Raw genomic sequence first — 21,444 nt, forward strand, 5'->3', positions numbered from 1 at the left:
GTGATGTCATACGTACATTTCTCAGCGAACTATTTCTCTTAACACTTGATACTTGAATAATTTGTGAGTGATTTGTACAAAATGAACACACTGGATCCTGATACTAAGACCCTTATTTATACTAATTCGACCCTAACGGTCCTACGCTAACGAAATGCCACGTTGCTCACATGCATGCGTTTTAAATCCCTGGGGCGCCATCTGTCCTCGTCGAGTTATACAGAATATTTCGAATTTCAAATCCTTCTGCCTTAATCCTCTTTCGATACGTGGCAACATGCTCTTTAGCGAGAATGCAACAAAATACTACAAGCTTCAGTACTCTTGTATTTTGAAAAAACGCTTAAGTCTTGAAGACAACCTATCTCGATTCAGCTTTGATTTCAAGCATCTTCACCATAAATGACATTCTCAGAAATGGCCACTGAAAGCCATTTTTATCTCTTCGAACTCTAATCCTTCGAGAAACATATTCTCCAGTCGAAATCTCCAGCCAACAGTGGGATTATCAACTTTATACTTGGACGCACATAGAGTTACACAGAGATCATCAAGGACTCCATCGAACATCACTTGACATTAGGTATTATCTTTATTGAGTTTGGCTTGATATATTTATCTCACATATGAATACTTTACATAATTTAGTTTGACATGTAGTGTTGCCAACATCAAAGCCATCGTGAATATCTAATTGTTGCAAATAGTTGTACCATTAAGCACATTGCTAATTCTTTCACTTTTTATAGTAAGAGCCATGAATCCTCTAAGGATAAATGTCTAGTTCCCCTAAATTTGTTTCCCTTTAGATAAACTTTCCCAACAATGTGGACCATGTGATTCGCTACATTTTTTATATGTAAATGATCCTCTTCTTAATTATTCAATTTTTTATGCTTAATTCTTATCTTTTGTCTATGAAATATGTATATTAGAACTAGAAAGAAATGAGAACAAATTTATATTTGCATAACAAAACCAAATAAGATTATGGTGGTTTTTTATGATTTCTAAAGATATAATATATTCAGTCGTGACATTAGATATTTTATGTACGATAAAGTTTCTTTCGAGTTCATCGGGAACATTTGGGTAATGGATATAACAAAGATGGTAATGCAGTGATGAAATCTTTCATAAGTATTTTATAAGATACCCATGACTTAAAAGGAATCAATCCAGGTTCAAGAAATTGGATTAAGCATAGGAAAGATACAAAAGATTCGTAGGCGGGACTTAGTTGTTTCTCTGATTGAGAATTGCAATTCTTGTTTAGTATTAGTCTTATAATCATTACACAATCAACTCAATCGCGCTATGTGCAACCCCATTTCACAATTATGACTTTCCCAACCTAATAACCAGTATAATAGATTTAGTAATTACAATCTTTGTGGATTAATAATATTCACTCGCCACTTACAAGTTTTTGTTTACATAAAATACTATGCATTAATTTTAAGCTCAATAGAACATACTAATAAGGCACGATGTTTAACATATAAGGAGGAAAGTTGAAATTTAAAATATTCATGTCTTATGAAAAAATTTCCACATACCAAGAGATTTCTAAAGCATCACAAAATTGAAATAATATTACAGCAGTCATTGTATTCCATTTTATATAAAAGATAAAACTTGACAACAAACAAAGATTTAGCGTGATTTGTTTTTATATCAACTTAAATATAAAATTTATTATACAAATATAAAAAAGAGTAAACCACTAAAATAAATATGTAGAAAAAATATTCATAAGATTAAAGGGTTTCTTGAATTCTCTTATAGATGATAATTATAATAATATAAACTATAAATAATAATAGTAATAATAATAATAATAATATTATTATTATAATAATAATAATAATAATAATAATAATAATAATAATAAAGTGTTACAAGACTACATTATGTATGACATAAAATTCTTACAAATTACAAACATAAAACACGGGTGTATACACGATTTTTTATATATCCATACCTCCAATTGGAACAATACTTCTTTCATAAATTATTGTCCTACCTTGAAATCCATGTCCAACAAAACCGAGTTCCTCAACCCTCTCAGTGTTTATATTAAAACAAACTAATTTTCCATTATGCTCTCTCAAGAATATATACCCATTCTTTCCAACTCCAATAGGATGCTCAATGAAAGGAAAAGGCCAAATAGTACAGAATTTAATCCATGATTCTTTCACACCAACTTCACCCAAAATTGATATGCGAAAAATATCATCATTTGGGTAGTTTTTACTGTGATTCGAGATTAAAGCAATGCAACCATTTAATACTATTAAGTCTTCCCAATAATGTCTAGATCTAAAAACATTATCCTCTGGTATGGGTGTTATAAGGAATACCTCATTACTTAGGTCAAATGATAGTAGGTATGCTTCATCATAATTTTCATTATTATAGCCTTCTTCGCCCCACCAGTGACACATTCCATTATGACACAGTACTTGATCTATATAATTATGAGGGACATTAGAGTCAAGTTTCTTCCAAGTGTTACTTTGTAGACTATATATCTCCCAAAAGAGTTGGTAATATATATCTTCAAGTGACAAATCATCAATGTCACTTTCACTATCGCTATTTGGATTATACATTATTTGTCGAATCACCTTGTAGTCATCTCTATCAGAATCATAACCAAAACCATATCGAGTAATTTCAATATCCATATACGGCACAGACTCACGAAAGCTAGTAGGAATAACCTTGAATTCCTCGGTAGCTGGGTTCCATAATACAAGTCTTGTATTTGTCTGGGAGTAACTGATTAGACAAAGAATCCCATTAATGCTATGAGATCCCAAAATATCAAATTCAAGGTCATCCCTTTGAAATGGATTTGGCCAATCTAATTTGATCTTATTCTCAAATCGCTCATCAGATAGAGAATACAACACATCACTCGAATTCTTTTTGTTATATAGGTGTAGTAGAAGAGATGTATAATCATAATAAGAATGATTATAGAGATTTTTGCAGAACAAGCTCATGAAATAAGAGATTTGGAATAAGAGGGTCCATGATTTACATACACATTCAAAACGCTTCAAAGTTTTTACAGATAATTTTGAAAGTATGGAGAAAGAAAGATCATTAGGTATGCCAATACTAACCTTCTTAACTCCCACAGCTAAATTATCTTCCATCTCTAAATGCTTCAGAGTTCTGTCTTCCATTGTAATCGTCTTCGTTTTTCAGATCTAAGAAAACTCAGTCAACTTTATTTACACTTTTTATAGAGGGAAAAGGACTATATTCATTGAACTTATAAGATAATTTTATTATTTATTAATTTAATTCTTAAAAATACAAATGCTAGCGTAATTGTTAAGCAACTCAAAATATACTTTTTTACTAGATATGTTTGCGTAATTTAGAAGCAACTCAAAAGATTTTTCATTTAATATATATTTTAATAAAATTATATGTCAGTATATATTTTTAAAGATATGTTAGCATAATTGAGAAGAAATTCAAAATGTTTTTTTAATTTAAAAGATACTTTTCTTTAAATATTTATTTTTTACATTGGTAAAAAAGTACCTTTTTGTATAGGTATATCTAACTTGGCATCTCAACTAGTTTGACATTCTAAGTTCACTATTTAAACATAACCTAATTGATGTTATTAAATTAAAATCATAGGATAACAAACTTGAGAGAGTTGTCAAAAACCCCAAATAATATAGATGGAAAAAATAACAATCGACTCGTTGAAAAATTTATCAAAAAATTTCAACAGAATAAAATTATGTTAAAAGGGAAATAGTGCAATGCAAGAAACGATCAACAAAGTCTAAAGAAATGAAGTTCATTCCTGTTATTAAAAAAGTAACATATAATATTGTTGTGAAAAACGATACCAATAACAAAGTATAATAGGAATTAGGGAAGATAAGAAGAGAACAAGAATTGGTTATAACTGCTATTTTTCACTTTCTCTTAGAAAACAAGAATAACAAATAACATCTCTCACCCTAAATTAGGATTTGCATCTTAGCAATGATGAGAGACTAGTATGCTATTTATAATAAAACCTAACATACTAACTAACGGGCTTTTTCAGCAAGGCCCATTACACAAGCCAACTTAATAAACAAGCTAACTTAACAAATTAAGGTTTAAACACTAAAACCTAATTTAACATGCTAACAACCCTAGAATCTTCGACACAAGCATGTGAACAACCTTCGACTTCATGCTTAATCCTGTCAAACCAAGAAGCTACCCTTCGGTCATACTAGAGTTCGATCCAATATCTCACAAATCTCCACCTTGGATCTAACTCTACAACATCAAGGGAACAAACTAGCTTTCTTCATGCAGCTTTATCAACTGCATACAGTGGAAAAACTTGCAACTCGGCAATGTCTTGGTGATCATATCAGCAACATTGTCTTCAGTCAAAACCTTCAGCACTTGTACTTCTCCACGCTCGATTACTCCTCTGACGAAATGTAGCCTCACATCAATGTGCTTAGTTCGCTCATGATATGTTGAGTTCTTTGACAGGTGTATTGCACTTTGACTATCACATTTAATAGTGATACCTCGACCTTGAAGTTTCAGCTCCTTCGCAAAACCTTCAAGCCACAATGCTTCTTTCACAGCTTCAGTTAGGGCAATATACTCCGCTTTAGTGGTTGATAGAGCAACAACCTTTTGAAGTGTTGCTTTCCAACTAATTGCAGTGCCAAACATAGTGAAAACATATCCAGAAATAGATTTTCTAGAAACCATACAACCTACATAATCAGAGTCGACATATCCTTTAATTACTGCTTTACAACCCTAACAAATTAGGGTTTAAACACTAAAACCTAATTTAACATGCTAACAACCCTATCATCTTCGACATCTGCATGCTAGACCCATCTTCGACAACAGCATGCACACTTCGACACCAGCATGTGAACAACCTTCGACTTCATGCTTAACTCTGTCGAACTGTCGAACCAAGAAGCTACCCTTCGACCATACTAGAGTTCGATCTAATATCTCACAAATATAATGGATACTAGATAATAACCTGTGTGTTGTGTGAGTATTGGAGTGGTGTTTTTTGGGGTAGGGATCCTCTCCTTTTCCCAAAAGAAATGGAAGGCTGGATTACTATAGTTATATATATATATATATATATATATATATATATATATATATAAAGTTAAATAAATATGTAATAAATATTACATGTCATAGAAATATGTATTATTTACACACAAATCTATAATAGTAGAGAAAATGGAGAAAGAGAAAAATGGAGAGGATCCTGACGTGTTTTTTTTTTGTATTTGTGATATATAACATGATAATTATGAGTTAATATTACTGTATGAAGCTCGCAAAATAATAAATTTAATAGAGAATAATCATTTTGAAATAGAGGTTTATGTAATATATTACAACTAATTATAAATATTTCAACTAATGTCAATATTGTGAAAAACTAGTAGAATAACTCGGAGCAATTAGGAATTATTCTGAGTTCAAATACACCAAAAAAATTGATGTGTGGAGACAAAGAACAATGACAACCAAAATAAATAGCCTAAAGCAACATAATAACCTTCCAAAAGTGAAGCAAAACCACGACAAGTCAGTAGAAGATAAAAGATAATAACACTAACTAGTTTACCTAGTTAGATCAAGCAGTGTACTCTAGGGGAGAGCTCGACTCTCTAATATACCATACTTCCAAAAGTTTTTACAAGAGATTACAAATGAGTTAAAAGAAGAAAAAAATTATTTTGAGTTGTGACAAACAAAATCTTATCTCTACCTAATTCTCTTCAACTCTCAATATTTGAATCACATGAGTACAATGAGTTTAGAAGTGTTTCACAATTATCTTAGATACCTCTGAGGGTTTCCTAAATTCCAAGAACTTCAAGGAATTCAAACTCTTGTCTCTCTAAGTTTATCGATGATTCTTAACTCTTTTCTCTGTCTTCAGGTCCAAAGTACTAAAGGTTGTTAAGACAAAAATGATAGAGACACATATTTATAACTTTTGAAACCCAACATATCATTAATTTTCCAAAACACAACCTATTTATAGTTAGAATACAAATATTATAAATAGCTTATAATATTTTTATATTAATTTAAAATATTATAACTATCTTACAAAATTTTAAATATCCTATAAAATCTTTTATAATAATTTAGAATATCTTAGAGTATCTCTTTGTATCTTAGAGTAAATCTAAATTAATATTAAATATTTTATTATTAATAAATGGATGCACGAACCAAACTAACCAAACTTGATACTCGCAAAACACTCAGATCGGACATATCGCCTACCGTACCTTCTTCACGACTCTGACATCTTCCGTTAACATTCTTACTTCTTTTTGGCTTACCAGTTTTTGGAAAACTTGGAACATGTTCTACTTCTCTTTATCACTTAAAGGTTTTAACGGATGCTTCAAAAGTCTCCACATTGATTCGAAAGCATGGTGAAGCAATTTATCTATAAACCACTTTGTTGCTCTCTACCATATTGAATCCCTATTCAACAGTCTTGATTAAGTTCAAGCCGCACTTAAACCTTGATCTTTCCACTTGCATCCACTTTCTTCCAATCACCTTTTTCTTCTTTGGTAATCTAAAACTCCCACAACCATGTTCTGAAATCATATTTATCTCTCCTTGCTTTTGAATGCCTCCCAGTAGGTCTATGTTTCTGAATTTAGCTACCCTCCACCACATTCAAATTATAAAACCCAATGTCAGCATTGTCGTTCTTTTGAGATGTTATAATATAACTACTTACCTTATCACGAGTCAAATGATAATTAGATGCCTATGTGATTTTTCCCTCACTACTACTAATGTCCGTAGTAGGAACCTCCACCTCAAACTGAGTCTTTCTCGCTATAGTTTCTAAAAGCTTCATCCTTGGACCTTTAATTTTCTTCATGTGAAGTATTTTATTGAAAGTAATATATTTTTTATTAATGAAATTTATGTCCAACATGTTCCATTCCCTACAACTATAGACCTTCTCACTTCTTTGATAGCCATTAAAGATCCCATCGACAACTTTACCATCAAGCTAATTGGATTTGATTTGATCAATAAGAAATTTTTTGGCCACCTTCGAATAAGAGTAGTTTTCAAATTTCCTACTACTAATTATTTAGGTGATTAAAAGCTTATTCTAGTAAATGATCACCTACCGACCAAGTAAGCTCGTTTGGCATTAGCCATTGTCATACCCCAAAATTTGCCCTCTTCATTTCATCTTCAATGATTCAAGGTTCAAGGGTTTATTCAAGTCACTATCTCCTAATCAAAGGGTCCTCAAGCAAGGGTTTGCATTTTATCAAAGGAGTTTGAATCTCTAAAGCCTCAAATGGATCTCCAGGTGTCTCATATGTCTCAAGGTATCTCCATGTCAATTATCAAGCTTCCATCCCAAGGATTTATCATTCAAATGCTCAGGTGATCCACAATCGACTAGTTTGACCTAAAAGTCAACTATGGTCAAGGTACAGTCAAAACTCCTGACTTTTGGTCAACATCAAGTATTTGAAGTTATATCCATCATTTGATCAAAGGTTGATCATGATCCATTAATAAAAACTCGGAAATGAACAAATTCAAAAGGTTCAAATTAGGGTTTTTTATAGGAGAAAGTTAACTCAACTTTGACCGGTCATAACTTTCACATGGAGTATCAGAAATTTCTCACTCAAAGCCTGTTCTGAAGGAAATTGGATTCTATACAAATTTGTCTCTCACAAGCCAAGGCCAGAAATGCTTGATTTGAGAGATATGGTGCAAAAGATTATAGGTCCTCCAAAAAGTCAACAAAAACACCTTTTGGATCAAAGCTCATAACTTGAGCATGGAAGCTTCAATTGAGACGAAAACCAAAAGGGTCATTTAGAGGACTCTTTAAGCTTTCTAAAATGATCAAGAACACCTCCATAGGGTTAAAATTGAGAGAAATGCGCATGGTTAAAGTTGAGCAATTCTCAAGATATGCATGAAACCCTAATTGGCCAAAACTTGGTTTTTGGACTAATGGGCCTAGAATTTGTATTTCAAACACATCCATGACATATATAAGGGCCTATAAAACCATTCTCATATTTTTGGTATTTTATTTATATTTTATTTGAATTTTATTCATATAAATGCAAAATAAATTAAATAAAATACAAGATATGTGAATTAAATCATGGCGTTTCCATTTTTAATCATCCAAGGGCCCAAATAACATCATATGAAGGTCCAAATTCGTGGGAGCTTGATCATGAATAAGAAATTCCAATTTTAGAAAGAATTACACATAAAAATTATCAAGTTTCCATGTCACCAAAAAAACCCTAATGGCTAAGCCCAATGAAACCCTAATAAGACCATATATATATTCTAAAAGTATATGGAGGAAAGGGGGGACGAGGGGGGAGGGATAATAGGGTTACAAAGTTCAAGAATGTCAAAGAAACCAGGGCAAGAAGGAAATCGTATGGCAGCCTCTCTCATGCACTTTTAAGACATTCATCGTGTTCTTGGGACAACAAGGAGTAGTACCAGGTCCCAAAGAATGATCAAGTCCCCCTGAAACGCCCCCTGCTCGAACGCTCTTAAATGCATTATGGTTTGAATTCGTTTTTTTGTTACGTCGTGTTTTAATGCATACTAACATCTCTATTGTCTTTTTGAGGTTCCATAGAGCAGCTTAGGACGATCGCATGGGGTTCATAACAACCAGAACGTGATCCGCCATGAAAAGAGCTTCGAACTAAGAAGCTTCGAATTTGGCTTTACAACCATCTTTAGGACCTGAAAATAATACCACTGAACTCGTAGCATTGATTAAGTGGATCTGGGTTATTGTTGGGTTTTGATTCGTTGGTTTTTGCAGGTTGCCATGGTCGGCCATGGACCCTTGGAGAATCCGCAGGTAACATCGCAGGAGAACTCGCAGCGATTTCCGCAGGTGATGTTGGAGAAGAAGATGAACAGTTCCATGGACTTTTCTGTCGCACGCGTGTGTTGTTCTGAATGGAGAGTCAGCATCTCATGTTCCTCTCTCCGCATCTCATTGGGTGGTCAAAAGTCCCAATGTTCTCTCTCTTTTCCCATTTGCTGAAGGTGTGACGATGGAGCCCGGTGGTTGACTAATGCTTCAACTGTTTTGGTTTTCTTTATTTTATTTTTCGTTTAGTACTTTGACAACTCATAAAGCTAGCACTGATGGAGAAACGTTAGTATGGGGAACCAAGCAGACCTGGGTTCGATCCCAGTGTCTTGCTTATTTGTTTTACCATTTATTTGTTCTCCATTATGCCTAGATCTGATATACGCGGCCAATGCATACTCACGGTGGACCCTCACATCTCCACCACGAGATCTCCTATGATTCAAATCTAATGCCCAGGATTGCAAGGTTCACCATGGGCACTCAAGGATCATTCACACAGGATTATAACCAGGTTCTATATAATTTTTATTTTATTTATCCATTTGTTTTTATTTATTTATTATTTAGATTAAGTGATCATTGTTTACATTTGATTTAATTAATTGATTTAATTAGGGTTAGGTTAATAAACTAGGATTAGGTTAACGACATGGGTTTAAGATTATCACCCGATTATTCGATTATTTCGATTAATTTATTTAATTGGTTTTGACCATTATAAATCACAAAAACCCTAGGAAGTTATCAATGCATTAGGGTTTGCCCAATCCTACTGGCCATTTGGCAAAACATTAACCCTTAATTAATTTTCTCCTCGATCCGACTATATCTATTGGCCGCATTGGCGAGAAATAAATTGAATCTAATTAATTTATTCGTTAATGTTAAGTTGACTAATTCTTGGCTAATTCTCTCCTCGATCCGACTAAATCTATTAGTCGCATTGGCGAGAGATAAAATAATAAAACATAAATATTGAAATTCATTATCATGTAATAACCAAATCTATTGGTTATGAGAGGTGATGATAAAACATCAAAATTCAATTACACAAAAATTAAAATATACTTCATTTGCTGCTCGTGACGACCGAATCTTTCAGTCAGAATGGCCAGCAATACATTATCTAATTCGTTAATTATAATGATCAAATCTATTGATCATCACACCTAACGAAAACACATCGAACCAGGGTTGTACGCCCAAATCTTAAAACACTCATTCAAACTACGGATTTTCATCATTTCGATCAGGCAATTCAAAATGCCTTGTAAACCACAAAATTCAAAACTACGATAGGCCATTCAAAAAGCCTTCAAAACAATTTCATAATCAATTCTAAGACGTATAACCTGTCATACCCCAATTTTTGACCCTAAGATCCTATATCATTCATATCCCAATCACTAATCAAGAGCTTCACTTGGAAGTTTGTTTATGGTGTTGCACTCACCTCATCAATGAGAGGGACCATCAAGCACCAATGATTGTTTATCTTTTATGCATATTATACTAACCCAAATACCAAAAATATTGCTTTGTTTCTTTGTAGGCTTTTGTTTTGTAGGTACCAAGCCAAGACATGCATTAAGCAAGGCATTTTTCACTTTTCTGACTGATGAAATCGATTTCCCTACTGGGTAAATCGATTTCCCTGCAGCAATCTTCAACAAAATCACATTCTGGACAGCATGAAATCGATTTCCCTCCTGGGTAAATCGATTTCCCTAGTGTATTTTGCGCCAATTTCTCTTCTGGAACAGAGTGAAATCGATTTCACTCCTGGGGAAATCGATTTCCTTCAGGCGAAATTCAAAAAAAAATAGAGAGGGAAGCTTGATTTGATTTTGGCACCTATTTTCTTTGACCATTTTTGTCATTTAACCAATTTTCCACCTCATCAAAATAATTCTCTTCATTAAACCCACTTAAACCCCATTTTACCACTTTTTACCATTTAATTGCCACTTTAATCACCAATTAAACACAAGCTAATTACCAAATGCAAAAAGACCAAATTACCACTACTCTTGCTCTCATCCTATAAATAGAGCCCACTACTCTCTCATTTCTGAAGCTTTTGAGAGCCAAAAAACCCCTTGCAATTTCTCTCCTCATCCCTACCAAATTCACCAAAGCTCTTTGTTCTTTCATAAAGTTTGTGAGTTACATCTTGAACCTCACAAACTTTGAGCTAAACCACCATCCATTTCATTCTTTTTTCTTTAATTGTTGAGAGATCAAGATTTGTGTTGGTGATTATTGAAGTAGATCCAAGTTTTGTTCAAGATTTGGTAAATTTTCTTCATCCTTTTTGTATATCATGATGTAGATCTTTGTTGCTTGTGTGTGATGCATCTTTGATGCTATATTGGTGCTATTTGATGGTGATTTGATGAAAAATTCGTGCTCCAATTGATGTTTGATCATAAGGTGTTTGTACATTTGTTCAAGTCAAGTTTTATGCCTCTAAATGCTGTTTTTGCTGATTTTTACACTGAGGAAATCGATTTCCTTAAGGCTGAAATCGATTTCCTGCTGAGCGTGACTTGTTTTTTTTGAAAACTGCACTATGGAAATCGATTTCCCTCTGCATGAAATCGATTTCCTGCTGGCAGAATGTGGTTTTTTGCCTTTTTTATGCTTGTTTTGGTTTTCTTCTTTCTCCACTTCATTAATATCATTGGATCTAGGATGTTGATAGGTTTGAAATGACCTAATCCATAATATTAGATGAATGATATTAATGATAGTGTGAGTTGATTATCTTTTGTGAATTTTATTCTTCTTCCTCCATTTCATTAATATCATTGGATCTAGGATGTTGATAGGTTTGAAAGAACCAAATCCATAATATTAGATGAATGATATTAATGATAGTGTGAGTTGATTATCTTTATGCATTTTATCTTCTTCTTCTCCTTTTTTTCTTTTGATCGATGAAAGTCTTAATACTTTGAGAATTCTTATGGATTCTTAGTGAAGACTAGATCGTTACCTATTTTCTTTTCGTGCGGTATTGCTTTCGGAAGGCGATCTACATATCGTTCTTCTCGCATACATTAGCACATAAAGTTTTGACCGGCCTCGTTGTAGGGTGATTTCTACATAAATCACTTGGCGATCTGCTTAACATAGCGCAATATTTCGTGTCCCGAATCAAAAAGATCAAACATGGAAGAGAATTGTATGCGGTTGATTTAAGACTTGTGGAGGTTTTTATCGTGTAGTCGCTATGATTTTATCAAGCTTCTGATAAGCCCCATTGACTTTAAATCCGAGTACATCATTCACTCACCATAGATCTTCCTACTAACTTTGATAACATACTTGACAAGTTTCAAGATGGTTATCTTTAACATTTAACAACTAACTTTAATTTCCGCACCTTTACTATACCGCTCTTTATATTACCGCTCTTTATATTTCTCGCTTTATCGCTTTATTTTATCATTTCATCATATTTACTTTCCGCCATTTTCTCTTTGTCCACTTGGACATATGTTTATGCTTCCGTTATTTTTCTTTTGTCCACTTGGACCATACTTTATTTTTTTGCTAAAACACTAATAAACAACCAAAATCTAAAAAATACATAAGGCTCTCTTTGGACTATTGGTTACTATCCCTAGCACTTTGGAGATTCGGACTTATGGACCTAGTACCTTTGGACTCATTCTATTACTATCCTGTGATTGTTCTGTTTGTCTGGCATTGTTCTGTTGTATGTTTATGTGTGCAGGTATTTCCTTGAAAGCCCTTGATGGTTAATTCCAAGGCATTGAGATAAGGATTTTACCCGAAAACAGCCGTTACTCTGCCCGATTTTCGTCAGAATCTTAATGTGTTTAATGCAAAAATGGTGCTAAGACAATAAGTTCATCTGGATCCCCAAGTGTTAATGTGTTGGTACTGATAAATCCAAAGGATGGGAAAACTACCTTGGCTCTTAATGTCAAGTGTTGGCTTCTTATTCGGTTAGACCGTTTCTTTCCTTAGCTTTTATTTTATGCATTAGGTTAGCCTCTTCATCTCCTCCCATTCTTAAATTTTCAAAATCTTCTCCCTTTTTCCAAAATATTCTTATGTTTGCAAATCTTTTCAAAACCTTTTTTTTCTTAAAAATATCTTTTGCCCTTAGTGGCTTTTCTTCAAAAGTTTAGACACCGTTAATTGTCGAAACGAGTGGTTATACCCCACGATTTTGAAATTGATTGATAATAACGAGATCTTTTCCGCGTGAGAGAGCTAGTGGCATACTCTTTGATTTCATCCGAGTTGGAGCCCTTCTTTCATTTGCGATGCAAAGAACTTGTTTGTTCTCATGCTCAAGATCAATGGCTGAGTATTTCTCTCTAACGACAACAAAGTGTTTATTCGTTTTTAAAACGTTTTTCCCAAAAGCGGAACTACATTAGCTCTGACTTCTCCATTGCACCGAGGAGGTATGTAGGCCCAAAGCTAAACGCTTTGCCGAGCTTATTTTAAAAATAAAACAAACCCTTTTTTTAGCACACACACACACAGATTTTCAAAAAGGTTCCCGTGGAGTACCACGGATATGAGGGGTGCTTTAAACCTTCCTCTCATATAATCAACACCCGAACCTGAGTTCTCTTTCTTGTTTTAAAAACAAAACTTTGGGTTTTTCGTTCTTTTCCCTTTTCCTTTGAAAAAATAAAGCGCGGTGGCGATTTCAAAATGGAATATTGATTCGAGTCAATTCCATGGCTTCGATATCAGATTTTCCCCGCTACAGAAAAATGGCGACTTCACTGGGGATCCAGTTTTTAAGTGTGTTAAGCCTATTTTTGTTTATCTGTGTGTTTATCTGTATATATTGTTGTGTGCTTTGTTTGTTTATCTTCTTTTTTTTTCTTTTTGGTGCTTGATGGTTCCTCTGTGATGAGATAAAGTTCTAACCCGAACTTTGGTGAGTAACTTGAGATAGGAGGTGGTAAGACCAATAGTCGCATGTCAGGAGCAATCCTTACCATGAGCGTCATATGGTGGAACCCCAATCAGTGGAGGCCTCATGGAAGGTAGTAGAGGTTGTTACGAACCATCGTGATAACACTATTACTTTCAATAGTGAGTGTCCGTAGAAGCTGAATGGCCTAGAACCTTTTTAACCAATCTAAGCCTTTTTAGGATGTAGTGCAGAAACAAGATCAAGTACCAATTTGAGCTTGTTGTCATGCGATACTACGCTCAGACGAGGTCTTTTTAGGCATATTATTGGCGCCCATGAGCAATTGTGCGTGCCGGTAATATCCGATAGAAGATTGAAAACTCTGGGAACCTTTGTAGAACCCGATTGGCAGGTACAAAACTCCCTAGATCATACCTTTTGGGATGGTTAGACCATGGCTCCATGCTCGTGACGTCGAACCTTTGAACTATGATCTTATGTGACCTTGCATGCTCTTGATTGTGGTTGATGCATAAACCATGCATTCATGCGTCCATGAAAACTCTTTTTCTTTTGATTTTCAAGGAACTTAGAGGTCTTTCCTTGTAAACATCATAAGTTTCATCAAACTCAATGGATCTTGGGTGTTGATGGGGTGAAAATTCTAATCCACCAAAATGGATGATTGATTTTGATGATAACTTAATCAAAGCTTTAGTCCAATGTTTGAGTGTTTACAAGTTAATATCTTAAGTTCCTTGAAACTCAAAAATTAAAATAAAAAAAAAATAAAAAAAAAAACAAATTACTGCATTGCATGCATCATTCTACATTTGGTCCTGCTTTCTAAAGAAATTCTCCAGAGCCATATTTCCTTTCTCCTGGTATCATCAGTACAACACTCTTGCTAAGAAGAAATGGAAAGCATCAAACAAGAGATCCTTGAGCTCCGTGAAGAGGTGGTTACTTTGAAGGCTGGTATGGAGCATCTGACTGCTCTGGCTGAGGCTTTAGTTGCTGCCCAAGTCAATCCTTCTATGAAGGAAGAAAGGATGGCGAAGGTCTTTTTTTGAAACTCTGAACTCATCCTTTCCTGAGGGGATAGTAGTCCGTACACCTACTGACTCCCATGGAGAGGTGGATATGAAAGAGCTTCTAGAAAAAAAAGGTCCGAATGGGATGTTTGTTTGAAGAAGGTAACTCAGCTGGTAGTGTGAAGAAGTTTGGTAATGACCTTTCAAAGAAGAGAATCAGGGGAGAAAACAATCATCATCAACATCAGCATGTTCCATATGTCATTCCTGTATCCAATTCAGTTCATGCAATTCCGGATTATCAGCAGAGCACACGTCAACGAGCTCCTCCACCAAACGAGCAAAATCAATCTCAAAAGGGGAATTTTGATCCTATCCCTATGACCTACACAGAATTGTTCCCTGCTCTAATTCATAAGAATTTGGTTCAGACAAGGTCACCACCTCCAATTCCAGAGAAGATTCCTTGGTGGTACAATGCTAATGTCACTTGTGCTTTTCATCAGAATGCTTCTGAACATGACTTAGATAATTGTTGACCTCTAAAAAATGAAGTTCAAAGATTAATCCATGCTGGTATTTTGACTTTCCAAGATGTTGGTTATGATGTTCAAGCCAATTCTTTGCCAAAGCATGATTGAATCACTATTGATGGTAGCCTGAAGCTCGAAAGATGTTTCGTTCAGCATATGCCCAGATGGAGAGAGTTTTTCTCAGTTTTTAGTATTCTTATTGATTTCCATTTGTAATATTTCTTGTTTTTCAATGCATTGTTTGCATGTAGAAACTTGTTTATTTTTGAATGTTAATGCTAACACAATGATAATGTTTGTCTTGAAGTAATCCATTCGCTTCACTCATGTTTATTTGTTTTCATGCATTATGATACCAATTACTTTTGCCAAACTCTTGCTTATGCAAAGATTGGAGGGAGGATGATGATCTGAAAACGCAAAATTTCTGGTTGTATGCTTTTGAATAAGACCCTGCTGATGATGTACAGGCATTGTTTCAAATTCCCAGACACCGGAGATATAAGGAAGATAATCCCTTGTTAACCCCTTTGAGCCTTGAAGTAGGAGTTTCTTTTCTGAACGAAAAAACCCTAATTTTAACCTGGGGCAGGGTAGTGTTCAGTTGATTTGACCGAGTGTTCATATTTCAAAAAGGATTGTGCATCCAAAGATCAAGCATGTCATATCCACATCAATGGTTGGATCATGGAAAACCACAATGGTTATTCCCCGCACATCAAAGGTTGGATCATGGAAAACCACAATGGTTATCCACCGCGTATCAAAAGGCATGGAAATGTGAAACCACAATGGTTATCTTCCATCCGCCAAAGAGTGAGGCAGTCATAACCCTCTCAACAAGTGAAGACAAAATCAATATCACACGATTTGTTCAAATCAAAATAATAAAAAAAAAAAGAAGAAAGAAAGAAAAAAGCTCGCTAAGTCAAAAACTTGAAAACAAATTACTTAGGCAAAAGTTAGAGCATCCCGCTGGACGACCAATTCATAAGAATCAGTCCAGGCAAAAGTTAGGGAAATAAAAAAGAAAAAAGAAGAAAAAAGAGTGAAAAGTGAAAAGAAAGGACTACAAAGCAAAAGTCCTCAGCAATGAACAAATCCGTGTGAATGCAATCACGAAGACAAAAAGGGTGACTGCTATCTCCAAGAAAGCTTCATTGGATCATTCATGGCACAAAATCCTTTTGAGAGATGAATACTCATGTTGAGTTAACTGAACATAGGACTGGAGAACATCACGAAGTTGGGGTGGGCTAAATAAACTTTGAGCCTAAAATCTTTTTTTTCTAAAAACCGTGAACCAGGCCACGTTACAACCCTCAAAAGTCCTAATTGAAGCAGGGTTTATTTCGAGAGCATACTTAAACAGGAAAGCGTTCCTGACTCCTATCGGTTATGCTGAAAACTTGTGTTGGTATCATATGCAATCAAAAATCAATGTCTTTCCTTAACCGGTGATTCATTTACAAGGTTTTGCGACATCTTTTTGAAACTTCAAGACTTACATAATTGTTGCATTTTCATTATCATTCTCAGAATAAACACTTTTCTGCTTGTAAACATTTGTTTGACATCCAGGAAGTTTACATCTGATCATCAGTAGAAAACTAAAACATTGCCAGGGGCATGTTGTTTTCCCAGTATAATGCTTTTGCAAGTTTGATTACTATCATGGGGCAAAGCTTGAAGACTCTGTCGAACAAAGGAATGTGTCAAGTTCAGTCAATCAGGGGCAGTTACGTCGAGATTTGACAAATCTCTCCAAGAATCTGTTGATCTGGGGCAGATTATTCCAAGTCTTCATGACGCCAAGGATCTCTATGAACCTTTTTGAGGTAGTTTCCTCTCATAGACTATGTAGTCTGGGGCAAGTTGTGAATCAGAAGTTACCTTGATCACCTCATTAGCTTGAAGTACAAAGGTTGTTTCCATGATTAATCCAGAGTATGTCACTCTCTACCAAGAAGTTTTGAGACAACGGTTGACTGTTGGGTTTTCTTTCTCACCTTGTGTTGAGTTTTGAACTAAAATCCCCCGCATGTTAACTTGTTTGCTTTGATGTTAACTTCTTAGTTCCTCTGCAAGTTCGGAATGGTGATTTTCTCCAAAGAAATTTTCTCTGATTTCCCATAATAGAGCTTGATGTGTTGTCCAATCTTTTTGATAAGAAGAAGATGATCTGTAAATTCCTCACAGAGATTGATTAATCCCCAGTTGAGTTTATTCCTCAAGGGGAAAAGCTTTGTTTGACCGTTTCTATCTAGTTTGTTCTTGGAGTTGAACTTTGGTCTCTTGCAATACTATTTTGAACCTCTCTAGGCTGGGAAACCTAGATTGAGAAGGCATTTATTTTGCACCTCTTGAGGATTTCTTCTTCCCTCAACAATGGAAAATTCATTTGTGATTGATGTTCTTATCAGAGACTGAAATATTTTCCAGCAGTGTTGTTATTGCACTCCCTCGGAATTTGTGCTTGAAAGCAAGGGGCAGGTTTTGACTTTAAGCAACTTATGTTATCGCCATCATATTTTGGCTGACAACAAGCCTCTTTATTTGAGCAAGTTTGTATGTCTCCACATATCAATCTTATCTTCAAAGCAAGTGATAATCTCTCAGGCTTTATGAACTTCTTGATTCCCAAATGGAAGAAGCTCAGCAAATGGTAAGTCGCTTCAGTATAAGTGACAGTTTGCAGTCAAGCAGAAAAAGCTCACTTTCCTTGAAAATCCCCATTGAATTTGTTTCTAGGTGGATAATATGTTTCAGTTATTCTGTTCAGATGTCTACGAACAGAATACCAGTGAGTTTTTTCCCTCACTTGGTCTAGTCTTTTTGAGGCAGCTTCTTTCCATTTGTTCATGGATTGAATTTTGGTTGCTGGATAATGAATATTGAGATTATGCATTTGTGTTGGCATCCTCAAATCATTATTGATTGCTCTTCACCATCAGTGATACGAAGAGGCATCTCTTTCTACCTCCAGTGGGACGTTGGTAGTTCACCTTCAGTGGAACGTTGGTGTATTTTGTTATCTTCATCGTCAGTGGTACGTCGATGTATTTCTCTTCAATACCTTCAGTGGAACGTGGGTATGTTTCATCGTTAGTGGTACGGCGGTGCATCTCTTTCTACCTCCAGTGGGACGTTGGTAGTTCACCTTCAGTGGAACGTTGGTGTATTTTGTTATCTTCATCGTCAGTGGTACGTCGATGTATTTCTCTTCAATACCTTCAGTGGAACGTGGGTATGTGTTATCGTTAGTGGTACGGCGATACATCTCTTTCTACCTCCAGTGGGACGTTGGTAGTTCACCTTCAGTGGAACGTTGGTGTATTTTGTTATCTTCATCGTCAGTGGTACGTCGATGTGTATCTCTTCAATACCTTCAGTGGAACATGGGTATGTGTTATTGTCAGTGGTACGTCGATGTATATCTCTTTCTACCTCCAGTGGGACGTTGGTAGTTCACCTTCAGTGGAACGTTGGTGTATTTTGTCATCTTCATCGTCAGTGGTACGTCGATGTATTTCTCTTCAATACCTTCAGTGGAACGTGGGTATGTGATATCGTTAGTGGTACGGCGATACATCTCTTTCTACCTCCAGTGGGACGTTGGTAGTTCACCTTCAGTGGAACGTTGGTGTATTTTGTTATCTTCATCGTCAGTGGTACGTCGATGTATTTCTCTTTAATACCTTCAGTGGAACGTGGGTATGTGTTATCGTTAGTGGTACGGCGATACATCTCTTTCTACCTCCAGTGGGACGTTGGTAGTTCACCTTCAGTGGAACGTTGGTGTATTTTGTTATCTTCATCGTCGGTGGTACGTCGATGTATTTCTCTTTAATACCTTCAGTGGAACGTGGGTATGTGTTATCGTTAGTGGTACGACGATACATCTCTTTCTACCTCCAGTGGGACGTTGGTAGTTCACCTTCAGTGGAACGTTGGTGTATTTTGTTATCTTCATCATCAGTGGTACGTCGATGTATTTAGTTTACCTTCAGTGGAACGTGGGTATGTGTTATCGTTAGTGGTACGGCGATACATCTCTTTCTACCTCCAGTGGGACGTTGGTAGTTCACCTTCAGTGGAACGTTGGTGTATTTTGTTATCTTCATCGTCAGTGGTACGTCGATGTATTTCTCTTCAATACCTTCAGTGGAACGTGGGTATGTGATATCGTTAGTGGTACGGCGATACATCTCTTTCTACCTCCAGTGGGACGTTGGTAGTTCACCTTCAGTGGAACGTTGGTGTATTTTGTTATCTTCATCTTCAGTGGTACGTCGATGTATTTCTCTTCAATACCTTCAGTGGAACGTGGGTATGTGTTATCGTTAGTGGTACGGCGATACATCTCTTTCTACCTCCAGTGGGACGTTGGTAGTTCACCTTCAGTGGAACGTGGGTATGTGTCATCGTTAATGGTACGGCGATACATCTCTTTCTACCTCCAGTGGAACGTTGGTAGTTCACCTTCAGTGGAACGTTGGTGTATTTTGTTATCTTCATCGTCAGTGGTACGTCGATGTATTTAGTTCACCTTCAGTGGAACGTTGGTGTATTTTGTTATCTTCATCGTCAGTGGTACGTCGATGTATTTCTCTTCATATCATCAGTGGTACGGTGGTACATCTCTCTTTATATCATTAGTGGTACGGTGGTATATATCTCTTCATATCATCAGTGGTACGGTGGTATATCTCTCTTCATATCATCAGTGGTACGGTGGTATATCTCTCTTCATATCATCAGTGGTACGGCAGTACATCTCTTCATATCATCAGTGGTACGGTGGTATATTTCTTCTTCGTGCCTTCAGTGGAACGTGGGTATGTGTTATCGTCAGTGGTACGGCGGTACATCTCTTCAATCATCAGTGGTACGATGATGTGATTTCTGTTAACGGAAGATTGGTATTCTAATTCAGGATGCATACTTCCTCATCCCCAGTGAAAGAGGATGATCCCCTTTTCTCATCCCCAGTGAAAGAGGATACTATAATCTCTCTGACGCGAAGTGTTTTTCCAGAGAAGTTTCTTTTCCCACCAAAGTTCCGTCTCTCCAACAAAGTCCTGCTTTCCCCAGTGGAGTCTCTACTTGCGAGACATTTGTTTCCCCAGCGGAGTTATGGCAAGACATTTGTTTTCCCCAGTGGATCACTTGTTACTCCCCAATCTTGTCATGCTTTATTATCATCGCATGCATTCATTAACATTGCATTGCATCTTAGGATCAAAAATTGTGTCTTATATATTTAAGTCTCTTCGATTTTTGTCAAAACGAAGATTTCCAATCATCGTATTTCCAGATCGAAGAAACTTAAATAGGGGCATCTGTCATACCCCAATTTTTGACCCTAAGATCCTATATCATTCATATCCCAATCACTAATCAAGAGCTTCACTTGGAAGTTTGTTTATGGTGTTGCACTCACCTCATCAATGAGAGGGACCATCAAGCACCAATGATTGTTTATCTTTTATGCATATTATACTAACCCAAATACCAAAAATATTGCTTTGTTTCTTTGTAGGCTTTTGTTTTGTAGGTACCAAGCCAAGACATGCATTAAGCAAGGCATTTTTCACTTTTCTGACTGATGAAATCGATTTCCCTACTGGGTAAATCGATTTCCCTGCAGCAATCTTCAACAAAATCACATTCTGGACAGCATGAAATCGATTTCCCTCCTGGGTAAATCGATTTCCCTAGTGTATTTTGCGCCAATTTCTCTTCTGGAACAGAGTGAAACCGATTTCACTCCTGGGGAAATCGATTTCCTTCAGGCGAAATTCAAAAAAAATAGAGAGGGAAGCTTGATTTGATTTTGGCACCTATTTTCTTTGACCATTTTTGTCATTTTACCAATTTTCCACCTCATCAAAATAATTCTCTTCATTAAACCCACTTAAACCCCATTTTACCACTTTTTACCATTTAATTGCCACTTTAATCACCAATTAAACACAAGCTAATTACCAAATTCAA

The 21,444-nt window shown here is 35.7% G+C and overlaps 1 protein-coding gene across 1 annotated transcript; it reads right to left on the reverse strand.

Annotated features, from left to right (window-relative positions):
• Nucleotides 1–1,973: 1,973 nt before the first annotated feature.
• LOC131629934 (F-box/kelch-repeat protein At3g06240-like) lies at nt 1,974–3,203 on the reverse strand. Its single transcript, XM_058900740.1, has one exon. The coding sequence runs from the start codon at nt 3,201–3,203 to the stop codon at nt 1,974–1,976; it is 1,230 nt and encodes a 409-aa protein (XP_058756723.1).
• Nucleotides 3,204–21,444: the final 18,241 nt, after the last annotated feature.

This window comes from Vicia villosa, unplaced genomic scaffold, assembly GCF_029867415.1.
Source record: "Vicia villosa cultivar HV-30 ecotype Madison, WI unplaced genomic scaffold, Vvil1.0 ctg.000622F_1_1, whole genome shotgun sequence".
In the NCBI taxonomy this organism is placed as follows: Eukaryota; Viridiplantae; Streptophyta; class Magnoliopsida; order Fabales; family Fabaceae; genus Vicia; species Vicia villosa.

Coding starts and splice junctions, on each gene's coding strand:
- LOC131629934 (XM_058900740.1), bottom strand. CDS start 3,203: ATGGAAGACAGAACTCTGAAGCATTTAGAGATGGAAGATAATTTAGCT.